General features: G+C 60.0%; 3 protein-coding genes across 8 annotated transcripts in view; 1 reads left to right on the top strand and 2 right to left on the bottom strand.

Annotated features, from left to right (window-relative positions):
• ACAP3 (ArfGAP with coiled-coil, ankyrin repeat and PH domains 3) overlaps positions 1–8366 on the bottom strand; it is a 15320-nt gene extending 6954 nt beyond the window's left edge. For 2 of the 3 annotated variants that reach the window (XM_025856961.2, XM_073903519.1), the window contains exons 1-8: positions 7715–8365; positions 4078–4135; positions 3290–3409; positions 3063–3116; positions 1818–1876; positions 828–1011; positions 310–354; positions 78–173 (exon numbers count right to left, since the gene is read on the bottom strand). In XM_025856961.2, the coding sequence (XP_025712746.1) occupies positions 78–173; positions 310–354; positions 828–1011; positions 1818–1876; positions 3063–3116; positions 3290–3409; positions 4078–4135; positions 7715–7761 (663 nt within the window). In that variant the 5' untranslated portion in view covers positions 7762–8365. Of the gene's footprint in view, positions 1–77; positions 174–309; positions 355–827; positions 1012–1817; positions 1877–3062; positions 3117–3289; positions 3410–4077; positions 4136–7714 lie in introns of all 3 variants that reach the window. The other variant, XM_073903518.1, reaches the window with a different exon arrangement.
• Positions 8277–11608, top strand: PUSL1 (pseudouridine synthase like 1). Of its 4 annotated transcripts, none has more exons than XM_025856607.2 (9): positions 8562–8694; positions 8902–8959; positions 9096–9283; positions 9447–9596; positions 9684–9854; positions 10581–10632; positions 10716–10878; positions 11009–11116; positions 11320–11608. In XM_025856607.2, the coding sequence occupies exons 1-8, from the start codon at positions 8624–8626 to the stop codon at positions 11113–11115; spliced, it is 960 nt and encodes a 319-aa protein (XP_025712392.1). In that variant the 5' UTR covers positions 8562–8623; the 3' UTR covers position 11116; positions 11320–11608. The 4 variants fall into 4 exon arrangements, with proteins under 4 accessions (XP_073759628.1, XP_025712392.1, XP_073759627.1 ...); XM_073903526.1 differs by having other exon boundaries at positions 9078–9283; positions 11012–11116; XM_073903525.1 differs by having other exon boundaries at positions 9078–9283.
• INTS11 (integrator complex subunit 11) lies at positions 11516–24389 on the bottom strand. Its single transcript, XM_025856606.2, has 17 exons — positions 24260–24389; positions 21273–21370; positions 20711–20784; positions 19121–19349; positions 15621–15719; positions 15504–15538; positions 15101–15239; positions 14552–14616; positions 13972–14161; positions 13546–13629; positions 13025–13114; positions 12754–12916; positions 12517–12624; positions 12372–12433; positions 12159–12301; positions 11952–12081; positions 11516–11836 (listed from the first exon to the last, which is right to left on the bottom strand). The coding sequence occupies exons 1-17, from the start codon at positions 24285–24287 to the stop codon at positions 11771–11773; spliced, it is 1803 nt and encodes a 600-aa protein (XP_025712391.1). The 5' UTR covers positions 24288–24389; the 3' UTR covers positions 11516–11770.

Below are 24389 nucleotides of genomic sequence, written 5' to 3'. Positions count from 1 at the left end.
GGAGGGGCGTCAGGGAGGGAGGTGACCACTCACCCGCTGAGACGGGTCCTGGGCCCTGCCCCCGCCCACAGTCTCACCTCGGCTGCCAACTTCTTCATGTAGGGGTCCAGCTGGTGCAGCAGGGTGTACCCTTGCTGGAAGAAGCCGTACTGGGCATGCATGAAGGACAGCATCTGGAGGTGGGTGTGGCACAGGGGACGCCTGGTCCTCAGCAGCAGTGACCGGAGGACCCACCAGGTGTACTCACATCCCGCACAAGCCTGTGCTCAAGGCCAGTGCCCCCACCCCACCCCCTCACCAATCACTCACAGAATCCAAGATTTCAAACTTCTTCTTGGCCTGGAGCACGTTGATCTGCCAGGGGACGGGTGAACAGGTGAAGGGTGTTGGGGCTGAGGTAGCCCATGGCCTGTCCCTTACCACAGAGTCCTCTCGGGCTGTTTGTGGTCCCCTGAGACCCCCAGCTCATCTTTGGCCCCCTGCACCTGTGCCAGCCTCACCCGCCCATGGTCACGGAGTCCTTCCCCACGTCAGGACTTTGGGTTCCTCCCATGAGCAACGACAGAAATTCTCACACCTGCTCCTAGGCCCCCCAGGCCCCCCTCAGCCCACCCCCTGTGGCCTGCAGCCTCACGTTCGTCCCCAGCCCACCCCCACTGCTGTGCCTTTGCCTGGGCAACCCCCCCCCCATGTTCCTTCCCGAGATCTGGCATCTGAGGTTTTCTGGAACCAGAGGGGCCCTCCCTCTGAAGGCCAGCTCGTCTGCAGGAACTAGGAGCAGCTTCCCACCCCCTCCAGGCCTGACCACTCCTTGCCCAGTGGCTGACCTGGAGCACATAATCCAGTGCCAGGTGACGGAAGCACTTCCGGGTGAGGGTCAGGGCACCTGTGGCCTCCTCCACCTCATGAGGACGGTGCCGTGGGGCCTGGGCATTCCTCACGAGGGACAGCTCCATGTCCTCTCGAACTTTGTCAAACTGCTTCTTGGTCTCCTTGAACTTGCGCACGTCCCTGGGGGCCAGCAGGTGTCAGGTCGGGGGTCTTGGGGAGTCTCTGCCTTCGTGAGCTGCCCTCCCTTCCCTAAGGCCCTGTCCCAGCACCCCGCCCCCCTGCCCAGCTCTCCTCTTCCTCCCCCTCCCCTCCCCCCTCCTCTTCCTCACCCCCCATCCCTCTTTCCCCCTCCCTCTTCTTCCTCCTTGTTCCCTGCTCCTTTCCTCCTCTTCCTTCTCCCCGCTCCCCTACTTTTCTTCCTCCTCCGTTTCCTTCTCCCTCCCCTTTTCCCTCCCCCTCCTCCTCCCCCTCTCCCCCCCTTTTCCACCACTCCCCCTTCCCCCTGCCCTTTACCACCTCATTCCCAGGATCAGTCCAGCCCAGGGAGACCCCCTGCCTCACCCTGGACCCCAGACTCAGATTCAACCCAGCACCACTCAGGGGTGAGTGCCACAAACACCCCAGCTACACATGAGCTCAGACTTCCCCCCAGCCCCCACCCTTCCCTCCGCCACCCTAAATTCTTCTACAGCCCCCCCAACCCTCACCCTTTGCCTGAGGCCCTGCTGGCTACCCTGTGTGCTCCCTGACCCCACACCCTGCCCTCCAGGCGCTGTTTCATCGCACCTCCAAGCCTTTGTTCCTGCTAAGTCCTCCACCCAGAGTCTTGAGGCCTTTGGCCAAGGCCTCTTCTTCGCAGGCCCCAGGATGCCCCCCAATCAAGCACAGCTGTGTCTGCCCCCCCCACTCCATCACAGGTGTCACCACCAACCCCTCCCAGGGACCCTAGAGGCCAGGCCTCCCTCGGGGGTCTGAGGACCACTCACTCTTTGACAAAACTGTGGAGCTGCTGCCGCACAGACCTCTGGGCCTGGTCGAACAGGATCTGGGGGCCGAGGGAGGGAGGTGGTGTTAGGGTCTATTCCTCTGCAGCTCCAGGGGCCAAGCCCCTGTCGTTCCAAGTAAGGCCCAGGGAAAGCCCCACCCAGCCCTGCCTGGGCCCCAGCTGGTTGCCCCCACAGAGCCAGCCTCACAGGGTCTAGGGGCGTGGGTGTGGCCCCAGGCCTGGGTTGGTGCCTGGAGGCCACAGCTGTGACCACCTGCCCTCTCCCCTACCTGGCTCTCAGCCAGACGATAGACCAGAGCTCTCCCAGACGGGCCCCTCTCCTACGGCACCACCCCATGCCGACTCACACAGGCTACTGGGTGACACCCACCGCCTCCCAACCCTGGAGGCCACCTTAAGCATGGCCAGGCCTACAGTAGAAAGATCGGGTCAGAGCCCAGAGCTCCCAAGGGACTTGACCTAGGGGACAGGGGAGGGTGGTTTTCAGGAGCTGGAAGGGCCTCTCTACAGCACTGATTGGGCCCAGTATCAGATGCCCCCACCACAGGAGGAGGGCTGGGCCCTAACTAGGAACAGACAGACAGACAGACAGATGGGGCAGAATGAGCTATACTGAGCTGGTTTATTTCTAAACTTCCCCTGCAGGGGTGGAGCTCCTTGTTTAGTCTGGGGCTCTGGTTCCCAAGCCAGGGTCTGACCACCCACATGCGCCCTGGGCCCTATTCTGTGTGTCTATGCTAGGGGCTCTGAGGGGCTCAAGGTCACCCAGATCCAGCCTGGGTAGCAGTGAGGCTGGCAGTCATCCAGGGGCCCAGGGGTCAGCCTGGAGATGCTCCTACTGCCTGGCCCGATACCTCTGCTTCACTGGGGGGCCCTGCATGGGCCTCTGAGGTATCCCCCATCCTGAGACCCCAATGCCCTCAGACCTGGGCCATGTTGCTCCCCCCTCCCACCCCCAGAATCCAAGTACCTCCCCACTGTCTGGCCCCCACCTGGGACACAGCAGAGCACCTCAGTGACATCCCCCCCACCCCCACAGACCAGAGGAATAGGAACGTGGCTTCCCAGCAGTGGCCAGCTCAGCTCCCTCAGAGCCAGCTGAGAGCACTTCCAGGCTGGGCGGGGCCTGAGGGGAGCCAGTGGGGGGGCTGCCTGCGATGGGAAGCCAGAGGGATGTGCCCTGGGTCAGGCCCCCACACATCACCCCACTGTGGCCAGGGCTTACCATGTGGTAGTTGACCATCTCCTGCAGGCTGTCTCCAAACCTCTGCAGACATTCCTAGGGGGAGACATGGTAGGGAAGACCCCTTGCTCAGATGAGACAGCTGTGTTCCTAGGGTGGCTGGCACCTCCTCGTCCACAAGGTTTCAGAACTACCCGCCCCTGCAGCCCAGCACAGATGCCCGCCTGTGCCCACCCCTGTCTAGAGGTCCGAGCTCAGTGCCCCCTCACCGAGATGACGGTGTCGCCCTGGCACTGCTGGGACAGGTCTCGAACACCACTCACGAAGAGTCTGTTGGTGGTGACATAGGCCTTGCCAGCCTCGATCATGCCACTGCACAGTTTGACCAGCTACGGGTGACAGAAGGAGCAACATTCGCGCTGCCTCCAAGTGGCAGCCCTCACCTCCAAGAGACCAGGCCACAGAGGTGGGAACCGCCCAGAGGCAGCCAGAATTCAGCTCAGGACCCATCTGTGCCCAGGACACAGCTGTCCCTGAGGAGCCAGCCCATTCTTTGAAACCCACCTGGCCCATAGCAAGGTGCCATGAGGGGCTTGGCTCCAGAGCAGAAGGCTGGAGCAGGACAGGGAAGCCCAGAGCGGGGGAACCGAGGGCGGGAGTGGGCATGTGGTCTTGGCCAAGGGCTGGCAGGACCGGCCAGCGAAGGCACTCAGGGATGCTGCACCTCCTTTCTCCCTCCTCTCCTCCCCGGCCCCTTCCCTTGGGCCCCCAACCCAGTCCCTGGGAAGCACCCTGGGCTCCCCCTGGCCCCACCGAGGCCAACCCCCACTTCATGGGAGACTCACATGTGCAAGCAGCATGTGCACCCTGGGACAGGTATGGTAGGCCACAGCCGGGAGAACGAGGGACAGCCCCAGGTCCTGTGCACCGCACACAGAGGTGGCACGCCCTGCGCACACGCGCACACACGCACACTCTCGCACACACGCATGCCTGTGCGTGAGCCCAGTCAGGGCCAGGCATGGGGGCAGAGAGGCAGCCCGGGCCCCACCTTCACCTTGTCTAGTTTTGCTTCGATCTCCACCACGTCAGTTTCCACCTCATCAATAGTAGCCCTGCAACAGGAACGAAGGTGGCTGCAGACCAACCCACCTCAAGCCACAGGGCCCAAGGGTCAGGTCAGGCTGGGGCTTCATCACCCCGTGCTTCTCCCCTCCCTGTGAGGATGCGCAGTGGGCCCGGCTACCTGCTCTGGTCAGCCCCCCTGCTGTCCCATGCTCCTCAGACATGGAGGAAACGGAAGCTGGGAAAGGCAGATGCCCCCCTGGGCAGAGAGTGAGGGACTGTTACCCAGGTCCAGCTGACTCCACAGCCACCCAGAACCCAGCACCAGCCCAGGCAGGAAGAGGCCCGGTCAGCTGTGATGTTCCCATCTGGGGTCTGGCTGCTGTGGGCCCAGGGGCAGGAGGTCAGACAAGCCCCCGAGGATAGAGGGAGGGGCTGCAACTTCCTGGCCACTCTCCTGGCTGGGCCACTGCGCTTCTCCGGGGCTGAGTCGACCCCAGACCCCACCTTGGGCCCGTGGACCCCGGGGCAGACCAGTCTTAGGGCCCGTAAGCATGGGCCCACTGCTTTCTCTGGTCTGGCAGCAGCGTGAGACCCCAGACTAACTGTGGAGGGGTGCCCCCTGGCACCTCCAACCTCAGAATGCCAAACAGCACAGTTTGCCCAAAGGGAGTGGTGGGACAAGCTTCAGAGGCGCCCACTCCCACCACGACAGCCTGACAGTGGGGCCGCCTCAGGGAGCTAAGAGTTAAGGAATGACATCACCAGAGAGGCCACAGACGGGAGAATCCCCGGAAGGCGAGGCAGATGGATCGGGCACGTGACCCCCCTCCCTTGTTCTGGGAACAGGAAATAGGGAAAGAGGGCCAGGAGCCCAGCGCCACCCCCCACCCCCCCCAAGCCGCTCAGCTGGTGAACTGGGCCCATCTGGCCTCCTGGGAACGAAGGACAACCGGGCATGAGGGCCAGGGGTGAGAACAGGGGCCCAGGAGAAAGAGGCAGGCCTCCAGGGACAGGTCTTCGGTGGGGGTGGGGCAGAGGGAAGGCCATCCAGGTACAGTGGCCCCTCGCGGCCCCCATGGCCCGCAGGGGGGCGCTGTGTTCCAGGGTTTCCCAGGCCTGCGGTCAGGGACCTGGTCCCTCACAAGAGATGTACAGTTCTGCGTGCCCACAACTGGGAGCTGTAGGGAGGGCACCAGGCCACCCCAGCCAGGGACTTTGGAAGCTTCCCACCACCCTCTCTGGCAGGACATGGGCTCCTTCCTGGGCAGCGCCCAGCCCTTCCAGTGGAACTAAGGGAACTCTGAGTTCCAGACAAGGGACAGACCACCCACCCAGGAGTAGAGGCAGCCCTGAGCAGCTGCTGCGCGTGGGCAAGGAGGGGGTCCCCCCGCAAGGGTGGGGCCGCCGCACCAGATGCTGATGAATGTGCTCACGGGGCCAAGGTGGGCGCTCTGCAGGGAGCAAAGAACCAGCACCCTGTCCTGGGAGCCTCAGCCTCCAAGGACCTAAGGCCTTCTCTCCTGCCCTCCCTCCAGGATTTCTTCCGCAGCTTGGATGACAAGGAGGAGGGTGAGGCCGGCTTCCCCACCAAAGCCATGACTCAGCGCCTGAAGCCCCACCCAGGGGAGGGGGCACCAAGAACAAGGGGGCAGCACCTCCAGGCCTGTCCGCAAGAGTCTGGACTCTCCCACATGCCTCCCAAGGCTGTGGGGCTCTCCCCAGGCCAAGAGCATGTAGGCATGGTCCCTCTTCCCAGGGCTGGGGCCACCTGGCCCCACATCACTGACTACAGCCTCCCAACCAGCCCCACTCTGGCTCACGCCAGGCCAGCCACCAGGAAGTCCCAGGTTACATTTCCGTGGCAGGGTGAGGGTGGGGAGACAGTGGGACCCCAGGAGAACCTCACACCCCTGTTAAATCTCAGCCCAACCCCGAAACCCACACAGTGTGGCTTCTGTGGCCCAAGGCTCAGGTGAATCTCCTCAGCCCCCACCCCAGGCCCAGAAGGGCACTTTCCTGGGGTGGCCCATCCCTGCCAGAGGAAGCATGGCGAAACCCAGGCAGCCACCGCACCCACTGTGGGCCACAGACAGACCAGGCTAGAACAGGAGGAAAGGCCTGGAGGTGAGTGGGGTGACATGCCCCCAATCCAACCAGGCAAGTTGGGCCTGGACCCCTCCACTCAGGGGAAGAAGGACCGACCACGGGGCTTCTGAGCAAGGGGTCAGGGTGAGACTGTGGTACCTCAGTCAGAACCAAGGCCCCAGCTGAGGCTCCAGCTACATCTTCCCCCACAGCCTGGGTCCTGGAGGACAGTGGGCAGTGGTGGGGGCCCAGGATTGTGGGCGCCTGAGTTGCTCACACCCCCTCCCTCAGTCAGGAACAGCAGCTGGGAGAAGGCAGAGAATTACCCCCCAAACCCTCTGTCCGGGGCCCCTCCCTGGGCCAACGCTTGACCCCTCATCCCTAGTCTCCCCAAGCCTTTGCTGCTGACACCCTTGTGTGACGGTTGTGCAAGGGGCCCAGGGGTAAAGGCACCAATGCCGAGGCTCACCAGTGCATCCACACGCAGGTCCTCCTGCTGGCACACCCAAGACTCAGCAGGCACACACACACACATGACCAAACACACATGTGCTCATGTGCAAGCAAATGTACCTGCATGTAGTGACACAGCGTACACACAGACATGTGCGCTCCCGGATAGGACATACGCACAGGCCTACAGACACGTACGCCTGGTGCGGGAATATACATGAGCAAACTAACATGGGTGTTGTGTGCTAAAGCTCCCTGTGCATGATAAACACGCAGTACAAGTATGCCCCCACAAGAGTGGTTAGGAAGTGACACGCACACATGCACACATCAAGCACGCCAGCCCAGGGGTGCAGCCCACCCACACATTCAGGGTCTGGCCCCTCCAGGGAGGGTCCAGAGGAGCAGAGCTCACACGTAGGCACCTGCTACACACAAGGTGCTCCGTGGTGCACACGGATAAGCAAGCCTGCACTCCCACGAAGGACTAAAAAGACCAACCCAGGGCTGGGCACAGTGCACAGCCCCTACCCGGAACTCCCACCCAGGCTTGCTCAGCCTAGACCCCACCCTCAAGGCCCCTAGGTCACCCCTGACAAGCAGCCGGCCCCAGGCTGAAAACGTGGCTCCGGCTGCCTGACCGCCATGCACTGCTCTGGTCACTCGGATGAAGACATATCCCTGGGACAGACACCCCTCGCGCCCAGACCACCCTGGCCAGAGCTGGACTGCAGGGCCAGGAGGGTCTCAGCCCTGTGCAGGTGGCCAGCACGAAGGGGCAGACACAAAGCGGGGGGTGGACACTACCACGGAGAGGTGTCTATACTGGCGGCCACCCCACCCCCACGCGCACAACCTCCGCGCGAAGTGACCAGCAGAAGGGGCATCTTTTGTTCAAGGCCTTTGGGCCCCGGGCTGCGGGCTTTGTCCGAGGCGGAGTCCTCCAGCTCCCATCACCGGCTCCCGCGCCCGCCACAAAGGCGGCAACGACAACCCCCCTCTGCGCCCACCCACGGCGGCCCCGGGTGCCCGGAGGGGGCGGCGACCCCCGACGACCACAAAGGGACGCGCCGTCCCCGGGGGCGCACCTGAAGCGCGGCGAGTCCTTGATGCACTCCTCGAACTCCACCGTCATGGCTGCGGCGGCGCGCGGCACTCACTGGCACGAGGACCGCAGCGCTCCGAGCGGCATGCCCGGCCGGCCCGCTCGTCCGTCAGCCGGCCCGCCCGCGCCGCGCTCGGCGCCCGCCCGCCCCGGATTGAGGCCGCCGCGCCGCCGCCCCGCCCCGCCTGTCACCGCCGGGGAATGTCGCCAAAGTCCGCCGCCCGCGCGCGCCGCCGGCTGTCACGGCCGGGGAGCGTCGCCAGTGTTCGCCGCCCGCGCGCGCCTCCCGCTGTCACGGCCGGGGAGCGTCGCCAAACGCCTCTCCCTGAGGCTCAGCCACGCCTGGCTCGGGCCCGGACGCCCCGTCGTCCCAACCTCTAGTTCCCAGGCCACCCCGGCCTGGGAAGGAAGTCGGACCCAGCCACAGTCGGCCTGTCCGCGGGGCGCGGGGAGGCCGCGAGACTGCTCGCTCCAGCGATGCGGCCTTTGCGCAACTCGGCGCATTTGCAAAAACCGCTTGCGCGGAACGTGGGGACGGACCCACTCCAGAACAGTGGGGCGTGGGTGAGCGGGTTGAGAGGATGGATGAATGAGTGCCCGCCCGCGGGAGCCCCTTCTGGGCGCCGCTGTCGGAATCCGGCCCACGGGCTCTTCTGCGACTCGGCAGTTTGCACCCAATCCCTTAGTTCGGCCCCGCCCCCGCTCCCGCCCCTAGCAGCCGTAGGGCGGGTGAATGCCGGACCGCCGAGGCGGGTACCAACGCTAAGGCGCAGGCGCGGGCGCGGGCGCAGCCGGGGGCGTGGCCATACCGCTTTCCCCGCGCGCGCAGGCGCGCGTGCTAGGCACACGTGCGGGCCCCGCTGAGCCAGGCCGCGGTCCGCCGACTCCCGTCATGGGCCCTGCAGCAGGCCCGGTGACGGCGCGCTACCTCGTGTACTTCCAGTACTTGGGCACGGACTTTAAGTACGTCTTCCGGACCTCCCATCCGTGCCCGCAGCCCCGACGTGTATCCCGGCGCCCGACGTGGGAGGGGGGCGGGAGCTAAATTTAGGACCCGCACCTCTGGTAGCCGGGCCCAACGCCCGGGGGAGGGAACAGACGGGGAGGGCCGCAGAGGGCGGGACAGGGCCGGAACTCGGCCCGCTAACCTGAGCCGGTCTCTGCCCACAGCGGGGTCGCGGCCGTCAGAGGCTGCCAGCGCGCCGTCGGGGTCCAGAACTACCTGGAGGTGAGCCCTGCCCGCCAGCCGCCCGGAATGGAAAGAGGGAGACACGAGGGAGGGGCAGATGGGAGCCCCCGCGCCTCTGGGCCCCGGTCTTCGCCCCGCGCTGCCCATCCCGCCCCAGGCGGCTCTGTCCCCCCAGGAGGCTGCAAAGCGGCTGAATTCGGTGGTGCCGGTCAAGTTCACTATCTCCAGCCGCACGGATGCCGGGGTCCACGCCCTGTGCAACGCGGCTCACCTGGACGTCCAGCGCCGCTCAGGCCAGGCCCCCTTCTCCCCAGAGGTCCTGGCAGAGGCTCTCAACGCCCACCTGAAGCACCCGGCCATCCGGTGAGCACCCATCTGCCGTCTCCAGACTGGTCCATGGGGGGTGGAGGCCGTAAGTCGGGAAGGACCCGGTGTCTGGACAAAACTTTGGGAGTGATAGAGATACCAAGGTGTCACTTGGGTGGGTGGAGGGATCCTTCTGGTGTGCCTAATCCTGTTCCCACAGGATAGTGCAGGCTTTCCGAGTACCTGGTGACTTCCATGCCCGCCATGCAGCCACATCCAGGACCTACTTGTACCGCCTGGTCACGGGCTGCCACCGGCCTGACCAGCTGTCAGTGTTTGAACGAAACCGATGCTGGGCACTGCGGGCAGGGTGAGTGTGGGTGTGCGTGAGTGGGAGAGGGCTGTCCGACCACCTGGCTGGCCACTCCCTCCTGACCAGTCACCTGGCTCCCTGCAGCTGCTTGGATGTGGATGCCATGCAGGAGGCTGCCCAGCACCTCCTCGGGACACATGACTTCAGTGCCTTCCAGTCAGCTGGCAGCCCAGCCACTGGCGCAGTGCGCACGCTGCGCCGAGCCTCCGTGTCCCCTGACCCAGGCAGCCCCTTTGTCCTCGCCCAGGAAAACAGGTAAGGAAGGGCACCCTGCACACTGGCCAGAGGCTGGGGGAGCTGGATTTAGCGCCTTCCCTGGCAAGGGGTGTGCAGAGGCAGGACACAGCTGGGGTTGGGGGCCCCCTGGGCACCCATCAGCCCTCATAAGGGGGGTACTGGTTAGCTGAGTGGCATGACCCCAACAGCCATGAGCCTGCAGCTGTGCCCTCCCCCCAGGCTGGGTTCCTGCCCTGCCCGGCTCAGCGTTGCTTGCCTAGCTGCTGAAAAGGCTTTGCTGAAAGAGAAGCACCAGGCTAGCCGTTCGGGCCCTACCTGGCAGGGGGTTGGTTCCACTGCCCCGGCACTGTCCCTGGGGCCTCTGGCCAGACATTAGCTGTTGACTTCCAAAACCTTCCCAGTTTGAGCCAGCAATGAAGAGAGGAGGAATTTCTGCATGGTCAGCTGCAGAGCCCCGCCCCTGAGGCTTGGGTCTCTGGTAGATCAACGCCGTGCTCACCTCCCTCAGCTGCCCCAGGACCCACACCTTAGCAGCACCTCCACCTGAGAGGGCCCTGTCCCCAGTGCCAAGCTCCCTAGAAGGCTCTGTTGCCCCTCCCACTCAGTGTCCCTACCCTCAAGTGAAGCTGAGGGTGGGAACCAGTCTCCCCCAGACCCCTCCCCTTGTCCACCTCCTTGTCTGGGGTCACAGTGTGGACTTAGGGGCTCCTCTGGCCTAGGCATCACAGGTGCCTGTATTTCTAGGTTGCAGTTCTGGAACCTGGAATTTGAGAGCCGGTCCTTCCTGTACAGACAGGTGGGTTCTGCCCTGGGCCTCCAGGGGGTGGGGGTGGCCCCCAGGGGTTGGGCCCCTATGGCAGTCTTGGCTTTGGGTTGCAGGTGCGGAGAATGACATCTGTGCTGGTGGCTGTGGGGCTGGGGGCTTTGATGCCTGCTCAGGTGAAGGTGATCCTGGAAAGCCGGGACCCCCTGGGCAGGCACCAGGCACGTGTGGCCCCAGCCCATGGCTTATTCCTCAAGTCAGTGCTATACGGGAGCCTCGGTAAGAGTTCGCTGCCTGGAAAGGTGCCTGCATGCATCCCACTGATTGACCCCTCCTCCTAAGGCTGGGTGCTTGATGGAGGAGGGGCTCTTGGTGACAGCACAGCTGCAGCCCTCATGTGTCCTGCTAGCAGGTGGGAATCCAGCCTCTGTTCAGCAGGAAGGCAAGGAAACCTCAGGTTGGCCAAAAAATCTCCAGCTGGAGACCAGCAGCCCAAAAACAGGAGGCCTGGAGTAAGGTACCTCTTCCCCTGGATCCCTAGACCTAAGTCGTACTCCTGACCTGGGCCCTAGGATCATGTTCCTAGTAGAGCAGGGAGATTGAGGGGGCTCCTCTCAGGGAGTAGGGAGCAGCTTGAAAGGCAGGGGCTCTGCAGCACAGATGAAGCTGTGGACCTAAGGCCAGGCCCAGCCTCTGTAGAAAATCTCCTGTGTCCTGCAGGGTTTACTGCACAGAAGCCACAGATAACCCCCAGATGCCCAGCTGAGGTCAGGGCGGCCATGACACACGCAGCCCTGCTGCCGGACCCCGCCCAGCTCTGCGTGCCATGCAGGCCTCGTGCCTCCCGCCACCTCTTGTCTGCCACCGGTGAACTGCAGGAAAAGGGTTTGCGCGTCGAGAAGGGAAGAGCCATAGAGCCTTTGGTGCGGTTTTTACTGGAAATTAATACCTCAGGAGCATCCACCCATCTCTTGGGGGCTCAGGAATAGAAATAAAGGGTGATCAAGTCCCCAGGCCTGTTTCTTTCCTCAGCCAAACAGGCACATGACACTGTGGTCTTGGCCTCACATGTGAGCAGCGGGGGGGCTCCACATCAGGGGACAGAGGGAAGAGCTGAGGCACAGACATGGCCCTGGATGAAAGCCTAGGTCCCTTTGGTGACCAGCTGACCTCAGCTGGGGGCCTGGGGGAGGCCCTTCTTGAGCAGCGACGTGAGGTAACTTCCCAGCTCTTCGTCCTAGAGGCAGATACAAAAGGAGGCAGTCATGGCACCTTCCCCGACCACCACACCTGGGCGGCCCCCGCCTATCCCGACCTGCCGGGAACAGGGCTCCCTGGGACCCACCACTCACCTGATAGGTCCAGGAGACCAGCAGCACCTTGGTGCCTGGGTCCTCTGAGTGGGCAGCAGCCTGGATGAGGATGGACTCCACGGTCACAGACCCATCGGGAAGGTGCTGCACGCAGTGGTCCTTGAGGACGCTGCGGGGAGGCACAGTGAGACCCCACCTTGTGCCCCACTTCTTACCACCCCCAGAGCCAGGAGTGGGGGCACCCACCTCTTCAGGTGGCTGTAGACCCGCATGGCCGTCTCCTGCTCCTTGCGAGGGTCATGGAGATGCACACGGCAGGTAAAGCGCAGCTGGTGCTCGGCCAGGCCCAGCTCCTTGAGGGCCTGCTCTGAAGACACGAGCCGGAAGTTCTGTGGGGCAGGGGCAGGTCAGGGGACATCGGGGCACCCCTCACCCCCGCCCAAGCACACGCACACTCACACTGTCCTTCATGATCAGAGTGCCATGGAGGAGCCGGGGCTTTTTGGCATCAGGAAGCAGCCCTGTGGAGAAAGGGGCAGGGATGGGAGCTGCCCACCTGCTGCGCCGCTGCCTTCCCCTGCCCAGTGTGCCTTGCCTTGCATACCCTGTGCCATCTCCCGCTTTAGCAGCCCCAGCGAGATGCCCACGGGGATGCTGGGGCTTGTGGGCAGCGTCACCGTCTCACCGTTGGCTGGCATGTAGCAGTTGACCCCTGGGCAAGAGTGGGAGGGGCAGAGAGCCTCAGTCCAGGCCATCGGGCCCTGCGCATGCTGACCCCATGGGTAGCCCCTGCCCACATTCCCCGTATCGGCCAAGCCCACCCCATGCCTGGGCTGCTTACGGAATTCCTGCTCGATCTTCTGCTTCAGGAACTCCATCTTCTTGGCTTCCCCATGTACGAGCAGCACACTCTCGGGCTCTGCCTGGCCCACCAGCTGCATGATGCCTTTGGCGTCGGCATGGGCGCTGAAGGACATGTACTCCACCTGCATCTTCACCTCCAACTGCAGCATCACAGTGCACACAGGCCGTTACCACGAGCAGCAGGCTCCAAGGGCTCCCCACCAACCCAAAAGGGGGCCCACAGAGCTGCTGGGGAAGCAGGGACTCACCACCTGCCGCCCCTCCATCTCCAGCTTGCGCTGCCCACTGAGGATCTTGTGGCCCACAGTGCCCTGCACGCAGTAGCCAGGCATGATGACCTGTGGGGGAGGGGGGATGGAGCTGGCAGCCACCCTGCAACACCGCCCCCCCAAGTTCGGCCTCGGGGGCTTCCTCCCTGTATGTCTCTCCACCCTGCCCTTCCTGCCTGTCAACCTATACCCTGAACAGCCCCTTTCCTTTGCCAGCAGCTCCTTATCCCAGGCCCCACTACAGACCCAAGCAGGCTCAGGGGTCTCGGCACAAGCCCACCCAGACCTGAGTACCACATCCGCTCAGGAGGCTAGAAGAGTTCACTGCCTGATACAAGAGGCTGACACACAGCAAGAGTCTGAGCTGCCTGGGTGAGACACCAAGCCCCAGCATACTAAGCCCTGTCCTGACAAACAGCAGTGTCCCCAAGCCAAGCAGAGCCCCAGTTCCCCCACCTCTGCCCAACCTCACAGGCCCTCTTGGGAGCTAGACCTCTTACCATGTTCTTCTCATTCCCTGCCCACTTCCGGAAGATCTGCAGGGACTGGCCAGCATGCAGCATGCCTGGGGTGGCAAACACGACCTGCGGGGGTGGGGTGGGGGTAGGGATGGCACAGCACCCGTCTGTCAGGGAACCAGTATTGGCCATGGGTCCAGCCCCTCCTCTGCCCTCAAGAGCCTTCTGACCCTGCACCTGCCACAGGCTCTACCTTCTGACCTCCCCTCGTCTTTCCCCCAGCACAGTGCACCCCACTCCCTGAGGGAGACTTGCAGGCAAGGTCCCCTCGCATGTCCCAGACACGGAGGAGGTGCACATGTGTGGACAGTCAGCACTGGCCCCAGATGCCCCGGCATGGGGCAGGCCTGACCTGGCTGCAACAGGCACAAGATAGCCATCCCCAGCCCCTCCTGGCCAGGGCCTCACCATTGGACCCGGGTTGTCAGCAAATGCCCGGTCAAAGGCTTTGATGTGCTTAAACTCAAACATGTTCCTCTGCACAAAGGTCTTACGGATCTTCTGGTTGGTCCAGGTTATGAAGAGCTTGTAGTAGTGGTTGGCCTTCTCTGTCAGGCCCGTGGAGAAGTAAATGGGGGCCTTTAGGTTCATGCGCTCCCTGTGGACAGTGCAGGGACCACAGTGGACAAGGCTGCCAGGGAAGGGGCGGCCCATGTCACCCCTTACGCCCTCAGCCTGGGCTGTGTCCGGTGGGAGGAACAATGTCTCCCTCATGTCTCCCACCTCAGCCTACTTCCTCCTATAAAACGCTGGCTCTGATGAAAGGACACAGAGCATGGCTGGGGGGGGCGGTGTGGAACAGCATGAGACACAGGCCTCCTGGCTTGGGCGGGCACCCCCACAGAGATGAAGCACCCTGACTACACCTGACAGCTGCCAGCGCTACAGCCGATGCTCTGCCTAGAGCTGGACTGAGGACCCGGACACCGGCATCCCACTAATGTCCACTCAGGCCACGGTTCCCAGAAACCAACCAGGCTGCACCTACCAGAACGTCTCCAGCAGGATGCAGAGTTCCTGAGCTCGGCCCAGCGCAAACACAGGGATCAGCACCTGCAGGGGGATGACAAGGCTGGCTCAGGCAGGAGTCCCTGGCCATGCTGCCTACCCAAGTTGAGCCCACATCTGACCATAATGGGCTCACTGGTAGCTCTGAGGGTCAGAGGCTGCGTCCACTGAGAGGTCATAGCCGGCATCCCTGAGAGCCCGAGGCCCTTTGTGAGCTACAGGTAAGGTCCCCACAATGCCCGCAAGTCCTGCTCCCAGCCACAGTCTGTCCCAAAATGACCATGGTGGATATTCTGGCCAGCCCTGGTCTGGGATCTGAGGTGAGGGGTGAATAAACACCCCGCTAGTCTTCGGAGAAGTTTTTCTTCCTAACGCTAAGCAAATCTTCCTCCCTGCATGCCCAGAACACACAGCACCCATCTCCTGACATGCCAGAGGTTGCTGAAGGACTGTGTAGCATGGTCAGGGTGGGCACATGGCCCAGAGCCCTGCCTGGCACCCTGCCTGGCACCCTGCCTGCACCAGTTACCTTCCCGCCATGTTCCACGGCCTCGTGGACCTTCTTCAGAAAGTCTCGCTCCCGGCAGCGTTTGGAGTCCCGGATGGTTGTGGCGTATGTAGATTCTGTGATGAGCAGGTTGGGGCGGCATTTGTCAATCCAGGCAGCTCTATAACAGAGGTGGGCGTGACCGGAGGTGGACAATCCACATGGCTGCAAGGCTAGGAGCAACACAACGGACCCCAGCCACAGCTTCCCTGGACCCTCTGTCAAGCAGCACACTAGGGGAAACAGTAGGAAGAGACTCTGCCGTGCACAGAGGACACGTGGCAGAAACCAGCGCGCAGGCTGCTCGGGCACCCAGCACATCCACGAGCATCAGTGCACTCCTGGGGCTCCCCAGAGGATGAAACAAACACACCAGCCTACTCACCCCAAATGCCGGTCCGGGGTCATATTATAATCACCCTGGCAAAGAATGTGGCAGTAAAATGGGTGCCTCCTCTCCCCAGCCAAGCAGTACCCCTGTGCCCCAAGTGTTTCCACTGACCGTGTAGACCACAGACTCTGAGCCCACTTTAATCTGGAACATGGCTGCCCCCAGCACGTGGCCTGCATAGTAGGCCTTGATTTCAAGTTCATCGTCCACCTACAGAGGAGAGGGCTCAAGTCAGGTCTTCAGGCTATGCTGGGTAGGTGGTCAGTTAGAGGATGGCAGAGGGACCAGGGAGGTGGACACTTGGGAGGCAGAGGGCGGAAAAGAAGAACATGGTTCCAAGCCTTTCATCATTTCCTGTTTCTCACACACAATGTCCAGTTCTCAACCAAAAGCAACCAAACATAAGCGATGAGACAACACCATGAAAAACAAGAGAAGCAACAGTCTAGAGAAGCAGACTCAGGACTCCTAGAGTTTTCAGACACAGAGTTTAAGAGGGCTGTGATTAATATATTCAGAGAACTAAAAAACAGAATTAAGAATGTTGACCAAAAAACTAGAAATTATTTTAAAAAGTAGAAATTCTAAAGCCAGAAACTATAATTACCCCAATAAAGAACTGAATGGATGAATTTAATAGCATGTTATATATAACTGAAGAATATTAATGCACTAAAATATATAGAAAAGACTATCTCTAGCACAGAGCACAGAAAGATGCATGAGGGAAGGTCTGGGGCCCTGGGCTAGAGGAGGACAATGGGCAGGAGCAACACTGGAAGAACCTGATGAACGACATCAGTCACAGATCCAAGAGGCTTACACCTGGAAAGGTTGAATAAGAACCACATGCAGGTCCATCATAGCAACCCACCAAAGAAAAGGGCATAATCCTACAAGCAGCCTAAGATTAAAGATCCTCTTTCAAACAGTGAATAAAAAGACATATTCAAAGTACTGAGAAGAAGTAATTGCCAAACTAGAATTCCACACGTAACGAAAAAAGTCCTTCAGGAATGAGGGTGAAGGGGCGCCTGGGTGGCTCAGTCAGTTAAGCGGCTGCCTTGGGCTCAGGTCATGATCCCAGGGTCCTGGGAATGAACCCCTGCCTCGGGCTCCCTGCTCAGTGGGGAGCCTGCTTCTCCCTCTGCCTGCCGCTCTGCCTACTTGTGCTGTCAAATAAATCTTAAAAAAAAAAAAAAAAAAGGAATGAGGGTGAAGCAGATCCATCTGCAGACAAATAAAAGCAAATTCACTGCCAATAGATCCATACCGGTGTTCTTCAGGAAGAAGGTAAATTATCTCAAATAAAAAGTGAAGAACACAGGAAATAGGGCAAATACAGAGATGACGCCTAGCAAACCTGACTTTATTAATATTAGTAATAATGTCCTGCTAGATTTCACATATACTGAGCACATTTTTTTTTTAAAGATTTATTTATTTGAGAGAGCGAGAATGACAGAGAGAGAGTACATGAGATGGGGGGAGGGTCAGAGGGAGAAGCAGACTCCCCGCTGAGCAGGGAGCCCGATGCGGGACTCGATCCCAGGACTCCAGGATCATGACCTGAGCCGAAGGCAGTCGCTTAACCAACTGAGCCACCCAGGCGCCCAATATACTGAGCACATTAAAATAAGGGCAGATAACTAAGTTAGGGAAGGGATAAAAAAATTTAAAATGTTCTAAGACCTTTCCATTATCTAGAAGCAAAACCTCCAAATACCTTAGATTTTTGTTGTCATGGATGCACTTTGTAAACTCTACCACTATGAGAATTACAAGAGAATAAAATTACTAACCAAATAAAAGAAATAGAGGGGCGCCTGGGTGGCTCAGTCGGTTAAACATCTGCCTTCGGCTAGGTCATGATCCCGAGGTCCTGAGATGGAACCCCGTGTCGGGCTCCCTGCTCAGAAGGGGTGTCTGCTTCTCCTTCTCCCTCTGCCCTTCCCCCTGTTCATGTTCTTGCTCGCTCGCTCATTCTCTCTAATAAATAAAATCTTTAAAAAAAGAAAGAGAGAGAGATAGAAATTTAAAAAATCAATCCAAAGAATGCAATAAGAGAAAGAAAAAACAGAGAACAGGCAAGACAAATAGGAAGCAAATGGTAAGAGAGTAGAGCTAAACTCAAAGTTTTCTTATTAAATGTAGAGTCCAAATGCTCCATCTGGACAAGTTATCAGAATAGATTAAAAACAACAACAACAACAACAAAACCCTCTTTTGCTCTGGCCCATTGCACTGGCAGGATGGGCAAGAGTTGCAGTCCTCACACTGCCAGGAAGCTCCGCAGCCACTGATGAGATCAGAAGGGAGGTTACGAACAGTATGAGAAAACCCATTCAGGCACAGCCCTGAGGCCAACCCTTTTGGAGGTGCTTCCCATGCAAAGGGAATTGTGCTGGAAGAAGTAGGAGTTGAAGCCAAATAGCCAAATTCTGCCATCGGGAAGTGTGTCAGGGTCCAGCTGATCAAGAATGACAAAAAAAAATTGCAGCCTTTGTACCCAAAGATGGCTGTCTGAATTTTATTGAGGTAAATGATGAAGCTTGTAGTTGCTGGATTTGGTCACAAAGGTCATGCTGTCAGCGACATTCCTGGAGTTGCTTTAGGACTGTCAAAACAGCCAGCCTTTATACAAAGGCCAGAAGGGAAAACCCAGATCCTAAGTTTGATGGCGAACACATGACAATAATAAATTTTTCTATGCCAAAAAACCCACAAAAAACAAGCAAACAAAAAAACAAATTATATGCCACTTAAAAGAGCTACATTTAAAACATGACACAGGGGCGCCTGGGTGGCTCAGATGGTTAAGCATCTGCCTTCGGCTCAGGTCGTGATCCCAGGGTCCTGGGATCGAGTCCCGCATCGGGCTCCCTGCTCCTTGGGAGCCTGCTTCTCCCGCTGCTTCTCTCTCTCTCTCTCTCTCCCTCTCTCTCTCTCTCCTCCTCTGCCTCTCATGAATAAATAATAAAAATAAAATCTTTAAAACATGACACAGTAAAACTGAAAGCAGAACAATGGAAAAAGACACACCCCGCAAATAGCCAAAGATGAGAAAGTAAGAACGGTGGGGCATTACCAGAAACACAGACTTTAAGGTAAAAGACGTTACTAAGGGTAAACACACACACTTCGTGTTGACAAGTAATTAAACCAGAAATAACTAAAAATACATAGACACCTGTTAACAAGCAATACCCACTGACTCTAAGGAGAAACAGACAAATCTATAACCTCTGTGATAAACTTTTCCCAATTTGATTGCATTTGCCTGCTTAAAACCCTTCACTTCCTTGCTGACCCCCAACAACAGTTACTGAGACAAAACGCAAACTCCACAGCCCAGGACTGGCTGCCCTTCGGGGCTTGCCCACCTCACCGTCCAGTCTCTGCCCCCCACTGCCCCTGGCCGGCACAGCCTCTTGGACGCACTCAGGCTCAGAGCTGGGTGAGCAGCAGAGGTTCCACGTGTTTGATGGGCGCTGGGCACGCTGCCCTGTGTGCACCTGAATCTGGGCTGGGACCCCACATGCCTGCCCAATGCGGCCTCCTGGTGGACAGTACCCAACAGACAGCGCGATGGGGTCTGTGAGGACGCTGACCTGGACCGTCTGGTGGAGGTGGACAGCTACCACCTTCTTCATACAGTCCTTGATCATCTGGGAGGTGAAGAAGTTGGCCTCGCCCTTCTTGTCCACGGCAATCTTGCGGTAGTCCTCCAGCAGGATGGGGCAGATGGCCTGGGTGGGGTGGGTCATGTAGATGGGCCCATCGTAGCCCACCATCTCGCTGAAGTAGGGAAGTGCCCCACAGTGGTCCAGGTGGAAGTGGCTGCAGGTGCAACACAGGTCAGTCCAAGGCCATTGCTCCCCAACAAGCCTGCTCCCCACAGCTCCTCCACACCAGCACAGGCTCGTGGTCATTGCACCCATTCATGCATTCGCACACTGACTGCCTACTGTGTATCAGATGCCACCCTCAGTACCACAGAGTGAGGAGTGAGCAAAACAGATAAAAACTACTACCTCCCTGGAACTTAGAATCGAAGTGTCTGATAAAGCAGGGGCCGTTAAAGGTAACGCTTGCATCAGACAGGCACGTGTTCTAGAGAGTAACAAAAACAGCTAAAGAGCACAGGGCGTCTCTGCTGGAGCGGCAGGAAGACCCCACGGCATGTGAGCCACAGCAGGAAGGCGCGGGGCAGACCCACGGCACGTGAGCCACAGCAGGAAGGCGCGGGGCAGACCCACGGCACGTGAGCCACAGCAGGAAGGCACAGGGCAGAGGGAAGACAGTGCTGTGTGTCCACGGATGGGGCAGACCCGCCGCATGCCAGCCCATGTCCAAGAAGAAACCGAGACCACAAGAGCCTCAGAGCAGCTGAGGATGGGGCTGCCTCATGTCAGCAGCTCCTCTGGTTTGCAGGGTGCAGGGAGAAGACCGGCAGGAGGCTGCTGTGGGCATCTGGCCACATGGCAAGAGTCAGGGTCAGGAAAAAGACTGGACCCCACAAACTGTGGACTGTCTGGGTGGGGTGTGAGGAATAGGAGGAAAAAGGAAGCCCCACTCGGCCAGGTTGGCAAGGTCACCGCCACCAGCGGGGCCAGACCATGAGTCTGGAGGTCAGGGGCAGGGTGGATGGCAAGGTACAGGAATCTGGGAGGATCAAGGACCGAAAGGGAGGGTGTGGTCACTGCTGCCAAATGCTGCTGAGAGGCTGAGTGAGGAGGCCTGAGAAGTAGCCCAGGTGCTCACACATGAAATGCACCACCTCAGCATTGGGGGGGGCGGGGGAGCGGTCTCCCTGCCATAGGCCTAGTGCCCTAATACAGCCTCATCTTCCTGGGGTAGCTGGGGCTCTCATCCATGACATTCAGGGGCAGAGCCAATAGGCACATGCAGCACAGTGTGCCCCCTGGCTCCATGGTGTTGACCAAAGCCCACCAAGGAGCAACTGTGAATACCTATAACCTCATGCAAATACACGGCCTCCAGGACCACTGTCCAGAGGCAGGGAGGGCCAGCCCTGGGGGTGTGCCACGTCAGCAACCTGGAACAAAACCCAGGCCTCCAACACCCCGCAGCTGCAGCCTCCCCAGGCCACGAGTGGCTCCTAGGCTCCTGGGGGTCCTCCAGGTGGGGCTAGATGTGAGCCCACACAACACTATCACTAACAGCCGACAGGTGCCCACCTGATGATCACACAGTCCAGGAAGTCGGTCAGCCGGCCGTTGCGGGTGATGTAGGAGAAGTCAGGGAAGCGCCTCTGACAAGCCAAGAGAAAGGGTCAGAATGTAGTTAGTTGCCCTGGGTCAGCCGGTGCTCCAGAGAGCGGCTCCCAGGAGTGGGGAATGAGGGCAGAGGCTGAGCCTGGCCAGCCACACCAGGACCAGTGACTGCTCACAGCCTCCGAGTACACAGGGAAGGGTCAAACTGCCAGCACCAGTCACCAAGCCAGAAACCCTGCCTGGGGAGTGCCGAGCTGCCCCCTACGACTCTGCAGGAGCCCGAGAGCCCTGCTCTGGTACACACCAAGCCTTCCACAGAGGGCACCCCATCTGTCAAGTGAGGCAGGGGGACTGCCGGGGAATGCAGTGACCCCAGACCCACCTGCCTCCTCCCACTGCCCACTTGCCCAGACTCCCTATGCCATGGGTCAGAGCCTGAGGCTTGGAAGCCTGGGATCCTGCTAAGAACAGCAACAAGGAGCAGGCTGAATGAGCTCCCTCCAGGCTACCTTCCCTCAGGACTCACGTCATCATTGAAGCCCATGTGCATTCCGCAGTCCAGCATGACGTTCTTGCCCGCGATGGAGACCAGGATGCAGCTTCGACCCACATCTTGGCCAGCCCCTGAAAAGGAAGATGGCATGAGGTGCTGCCACCCCCACATCCTTCTCCCTGCTGGTGCAAGCGATGGCCCCAGCCCCAAGACCAAGGCCCAGCCACTTGCCTCACAGCTCCACTGGGAACGCTGGGTCCCCGACGCTGCAGAACCCTCAGTGGGCTGGGAAAAGTAGACCCCCATAGCTGTTGTGCAGATGATGTGTGAGGCACTGCCACCATCACCTCTACACACAGGCCAGGGAAGGGGCAAAGTACCAAGACTGCCAAGCGAGTTCTAGGCCCCATGCCCTCCCCTGCTACACCTCCAGCCTCAGGCCCTGCCACTACCACCTAGGTCAGATGGAAAAAGACCCTCACCTCTTGAGGGAGCAGCCCACCTGCTGCGGCTGACGGGAGCCTTCAAAGGCCAGGGGCCGTGTAACAGGTGCTGGACTGTGGTCCTGGCACTTAATAGGGGTAAGCCAGCACTCCACAGGGCATCACCACCCCTCCTGAAAACTCAACTGGGGTCATATCTGGGCTATGGGGCCCTCTCCCCCAGGACCTACTCTCAGGAGGCATCAAGCACCTCCAGGTGGTTTCACTGCAGATGGACACCTGTGAGGCTTTAGCCCGGCCATGGCGAGACATAGCCCCAGCGTCCAGCAATGACCAAATACAGTAGCCACAGTGCATATGGCCCACCACCACACCCCCTCAGGGCACCCACAGCCCAGAACTTAACCTGAGTCCTATCCACGTTCCTGACTTCAAGCCCTACCCATCTGCTTCAGCCTCAGCGGGGCATATCCCAGCCACCTTCTCTAGCCATTTGTCACCTCCTCTAGGGTCTGGAGGCCCAAGAAGAAAGGGACACAGCCTTGCAGGGCCTGATGACAGCAAATGACCTGCTTTCCATCTTGATCCTACAAGTCTCCCTCTGCCAGCCACCTGAACCTTCTGTTAGCACCACACACATCAAGGTGGCCCAGAACAGGACCCAGGCTGGTCCTTGAGAAGTTTCAGTCATCCGTGACAACAGTCAGTGATCCCAGCCAAGAGCTTCGTCTGCGTGCTTCAGGCAGCCCAGCCATAGGCCCAGAGGTCTCTCATAAGCCTGCTCCCGCCCCACCAGGACAATGGCAGGTCTCAGCTGTCTGCTCCCTCCTGCATCTTTAGCCCTAAAGCTGAGCCCAGCGCAGAGGCCTCCAGACATTTATGGCAGGGGAAGGGGAGGGCTGCCCCTCTTTACAGAGGACGTGAAGGCACAGAAGTCATGGGATCAGCCCATGGACACATGGCTCCTAAGCATGGGGCCAGGGATGGCTTTCTGGACTCCAGAGCTCAGCTCTTAGGCAATGGCCCCTGCTCCCACCAGGACTCACAACCATCCCAGGGAGCAAGGAGAGTGGCCCACCCTGGGCAGCAGATATGGGAAACAGAGTCTAGAGCACACAAAAGGAGGCAGAACTCGGGAGAAAACAAAGGTGACTTCATATCCACAAGAGTCTGTTTCAGGGCAAGGAGACAATGACCATGTAGGTAAGACATACACTGAGTCCATCAGGTAGAGTTTAGGCCCTGGAGAAGATTAAGGCAAGGAGGGGACACAGAAACTTCCAGACCCACACCCGGCAAGTCCTCCTTAAAATGACTTCTGAGCAGGGTGGAAAGAGACAGCCAGGAGGTGGGAGGGGCAGCTGTGCAAAGGCTGTGTGGCAGGAGGGACGCAGGACTCTCTGTACCTGGCCCACAGGACCAGGGAACCCATAAGGCAGAAGCTGACAAAGGAAGACAATAGAGAAGGAGTTCTGCTTTGATGGCGCTATGGCCTCGGGAGCACGGCCAGGTGCAGACTGGGGTAACAGAAGCGGCAGATAGAACTGTTCAGAGAGAGTGAGTGGTGAGAAAGTGGGCCAAATCATGAAGGGGCAGGCTGCAAAGTGTGATCCGAGGAGGCCCCTGGAAGGGCGCCAAAGGCAGGGGAGTGTGGGGTCTCAGCACCCAGAGGGGACCCTGCGCCAAAAGCTAGGAGAGGCTGCTGCAAGGGTGATCCGTATGGCACTGTGGAGATGCGTACCCTGACCTGGTAGGCCAGGAGCAGGGGTGTCCAACAGCTCAGGGTGCACACTGGGGGCTGGGGGGGCTATGTGACAAAGAGCTCACACCACGAGAAAGGATATGGAGTTGTGTGGAGCATCTGTACAGGAAAATGCTCCCCACACATGGCCCGGTGTAGGAGGCAGGTTCTGGGAAAGCCCAGAGCACGGATGCAGGAAGAATGCCCAGAGAGCTCTAAGGGCTGGCCACCAGAATGCAAAATGATAACGGACCCTGGATTCTCAGTGACCTTTCCTCCTTCAGAGTTCTGCACTCTCTGGGCCTTTAAAAGTGTGCATTTATATCTTTTACAAAATGCAAAGTTTCTTAAAAAAAAACAAAAGAAACAAAAAAACGTTGCAGAGGTCCAGTAAGACAAGGCTGAACTGAGAGCGGAGGGCTGGACTGGGCAGACGCGAAGCTGCAGGTAACGGGTGCGACACAGATGCAGGAGGGGGAAGGAAGCAGAGGCGGGGAACGAAGGCCACCTGAGGCACCAGGCCATGCGGACAGACGCCGGCGCGGCGAGGAGAGACCCTGTGGCTCTCGGGGACGGCGTCCGGAGGGCGGACCCCAGGCGCAGCTGCCCGCCTTCGGACCCACCCCCTTCTCACGGTGAGGAGAGCTGGGACGCAGCAGCACGGCAGCGGGCCGACCCCCGAGCCCTCCCTCGGGAGGGGGAGCCCGGCGCGAGGCCTCCGCTGACGACAGCCGGGGGCTCCGCGGACCGGGCCAGCCCTCTGCGTCCCCGCGGCTCGTCCCCAGACCACCGCCCGGCCCCGCGCCCGCGAGGCCGGCCAAGCGCGCCTCACTCACCCAGAGGAGTGACCCTGATCTCGGGCATGCTGCCGCGCGCGCTCCCAGGCCCCGCAGCCTCTGCCCTCACAGAGCCCGCACAAGCACCGCGGCCGGACCCCGACCCGCCGCGCCGTACCGCGCAGGCGCA

The sequence above is a fragment of the Callorhinus ursinus genome, unplaced genomic scaffold (assembly GCF_003265705.2).
Source record: "Callorhinus ursinus isolate GAN/ISIS: 27379988/994484 unplaced genomic scaffold, GSC_fseal_2.0 scaffold18, whole genome shotgun sequence".
Taxonomy (NCBI): Eukaryota; Metazoa; Chordata; class Mammalia; order Carnivora; family Otariidae; genus Callorhinus; species Callorhinus ursinus.
This window is presented reverse-complemented; position numbering and strand designations above follow the sequence as displayed.

Coding starts and splice junctions, on each gene's coding strand:
- INTS11 (XM_025856606.2), bottom strand. CDS start 24,287: ATGCCCGAGATCAGGGTCACTCCTCTGG. Junction 12,434..12,516: donor AAAGCGGGAGATGGCACAGG/GTATGCAAGGCA, acceptor CTTTCTCCACAG/GGCTGCTTCCTGATGCCAAA. Junction 11,837..11,951: donor TGGTCTCCTGGACCTATCAG/GTGAGTGGTGGG, acceptor ATCTGCCTCTAG/GACGAAGAGCTGGGAAGTTA.
- PUSL1 (XM_073903525.1), top strand. CDS start 8,624: ATGGGCCCTGCAGCAGGCCCGGTGACGGCGCGCTACCTCGTGTACTTC. Junction 9,597..9,683: donor TGCTGGGCACTGCGGGCAGG/GTGAGTGTGGGT, acceptor GGCTCCCTGCAG/CTGCTTGGATGTGGATGCCA. Junction 10,879..11,008: donor AGTGCTATACGGGAGCCTCG/GTAAGAGTTCGC, acceptor GTGTCCTGCTAG/CAGGTGGGAATCCAGCCTCT.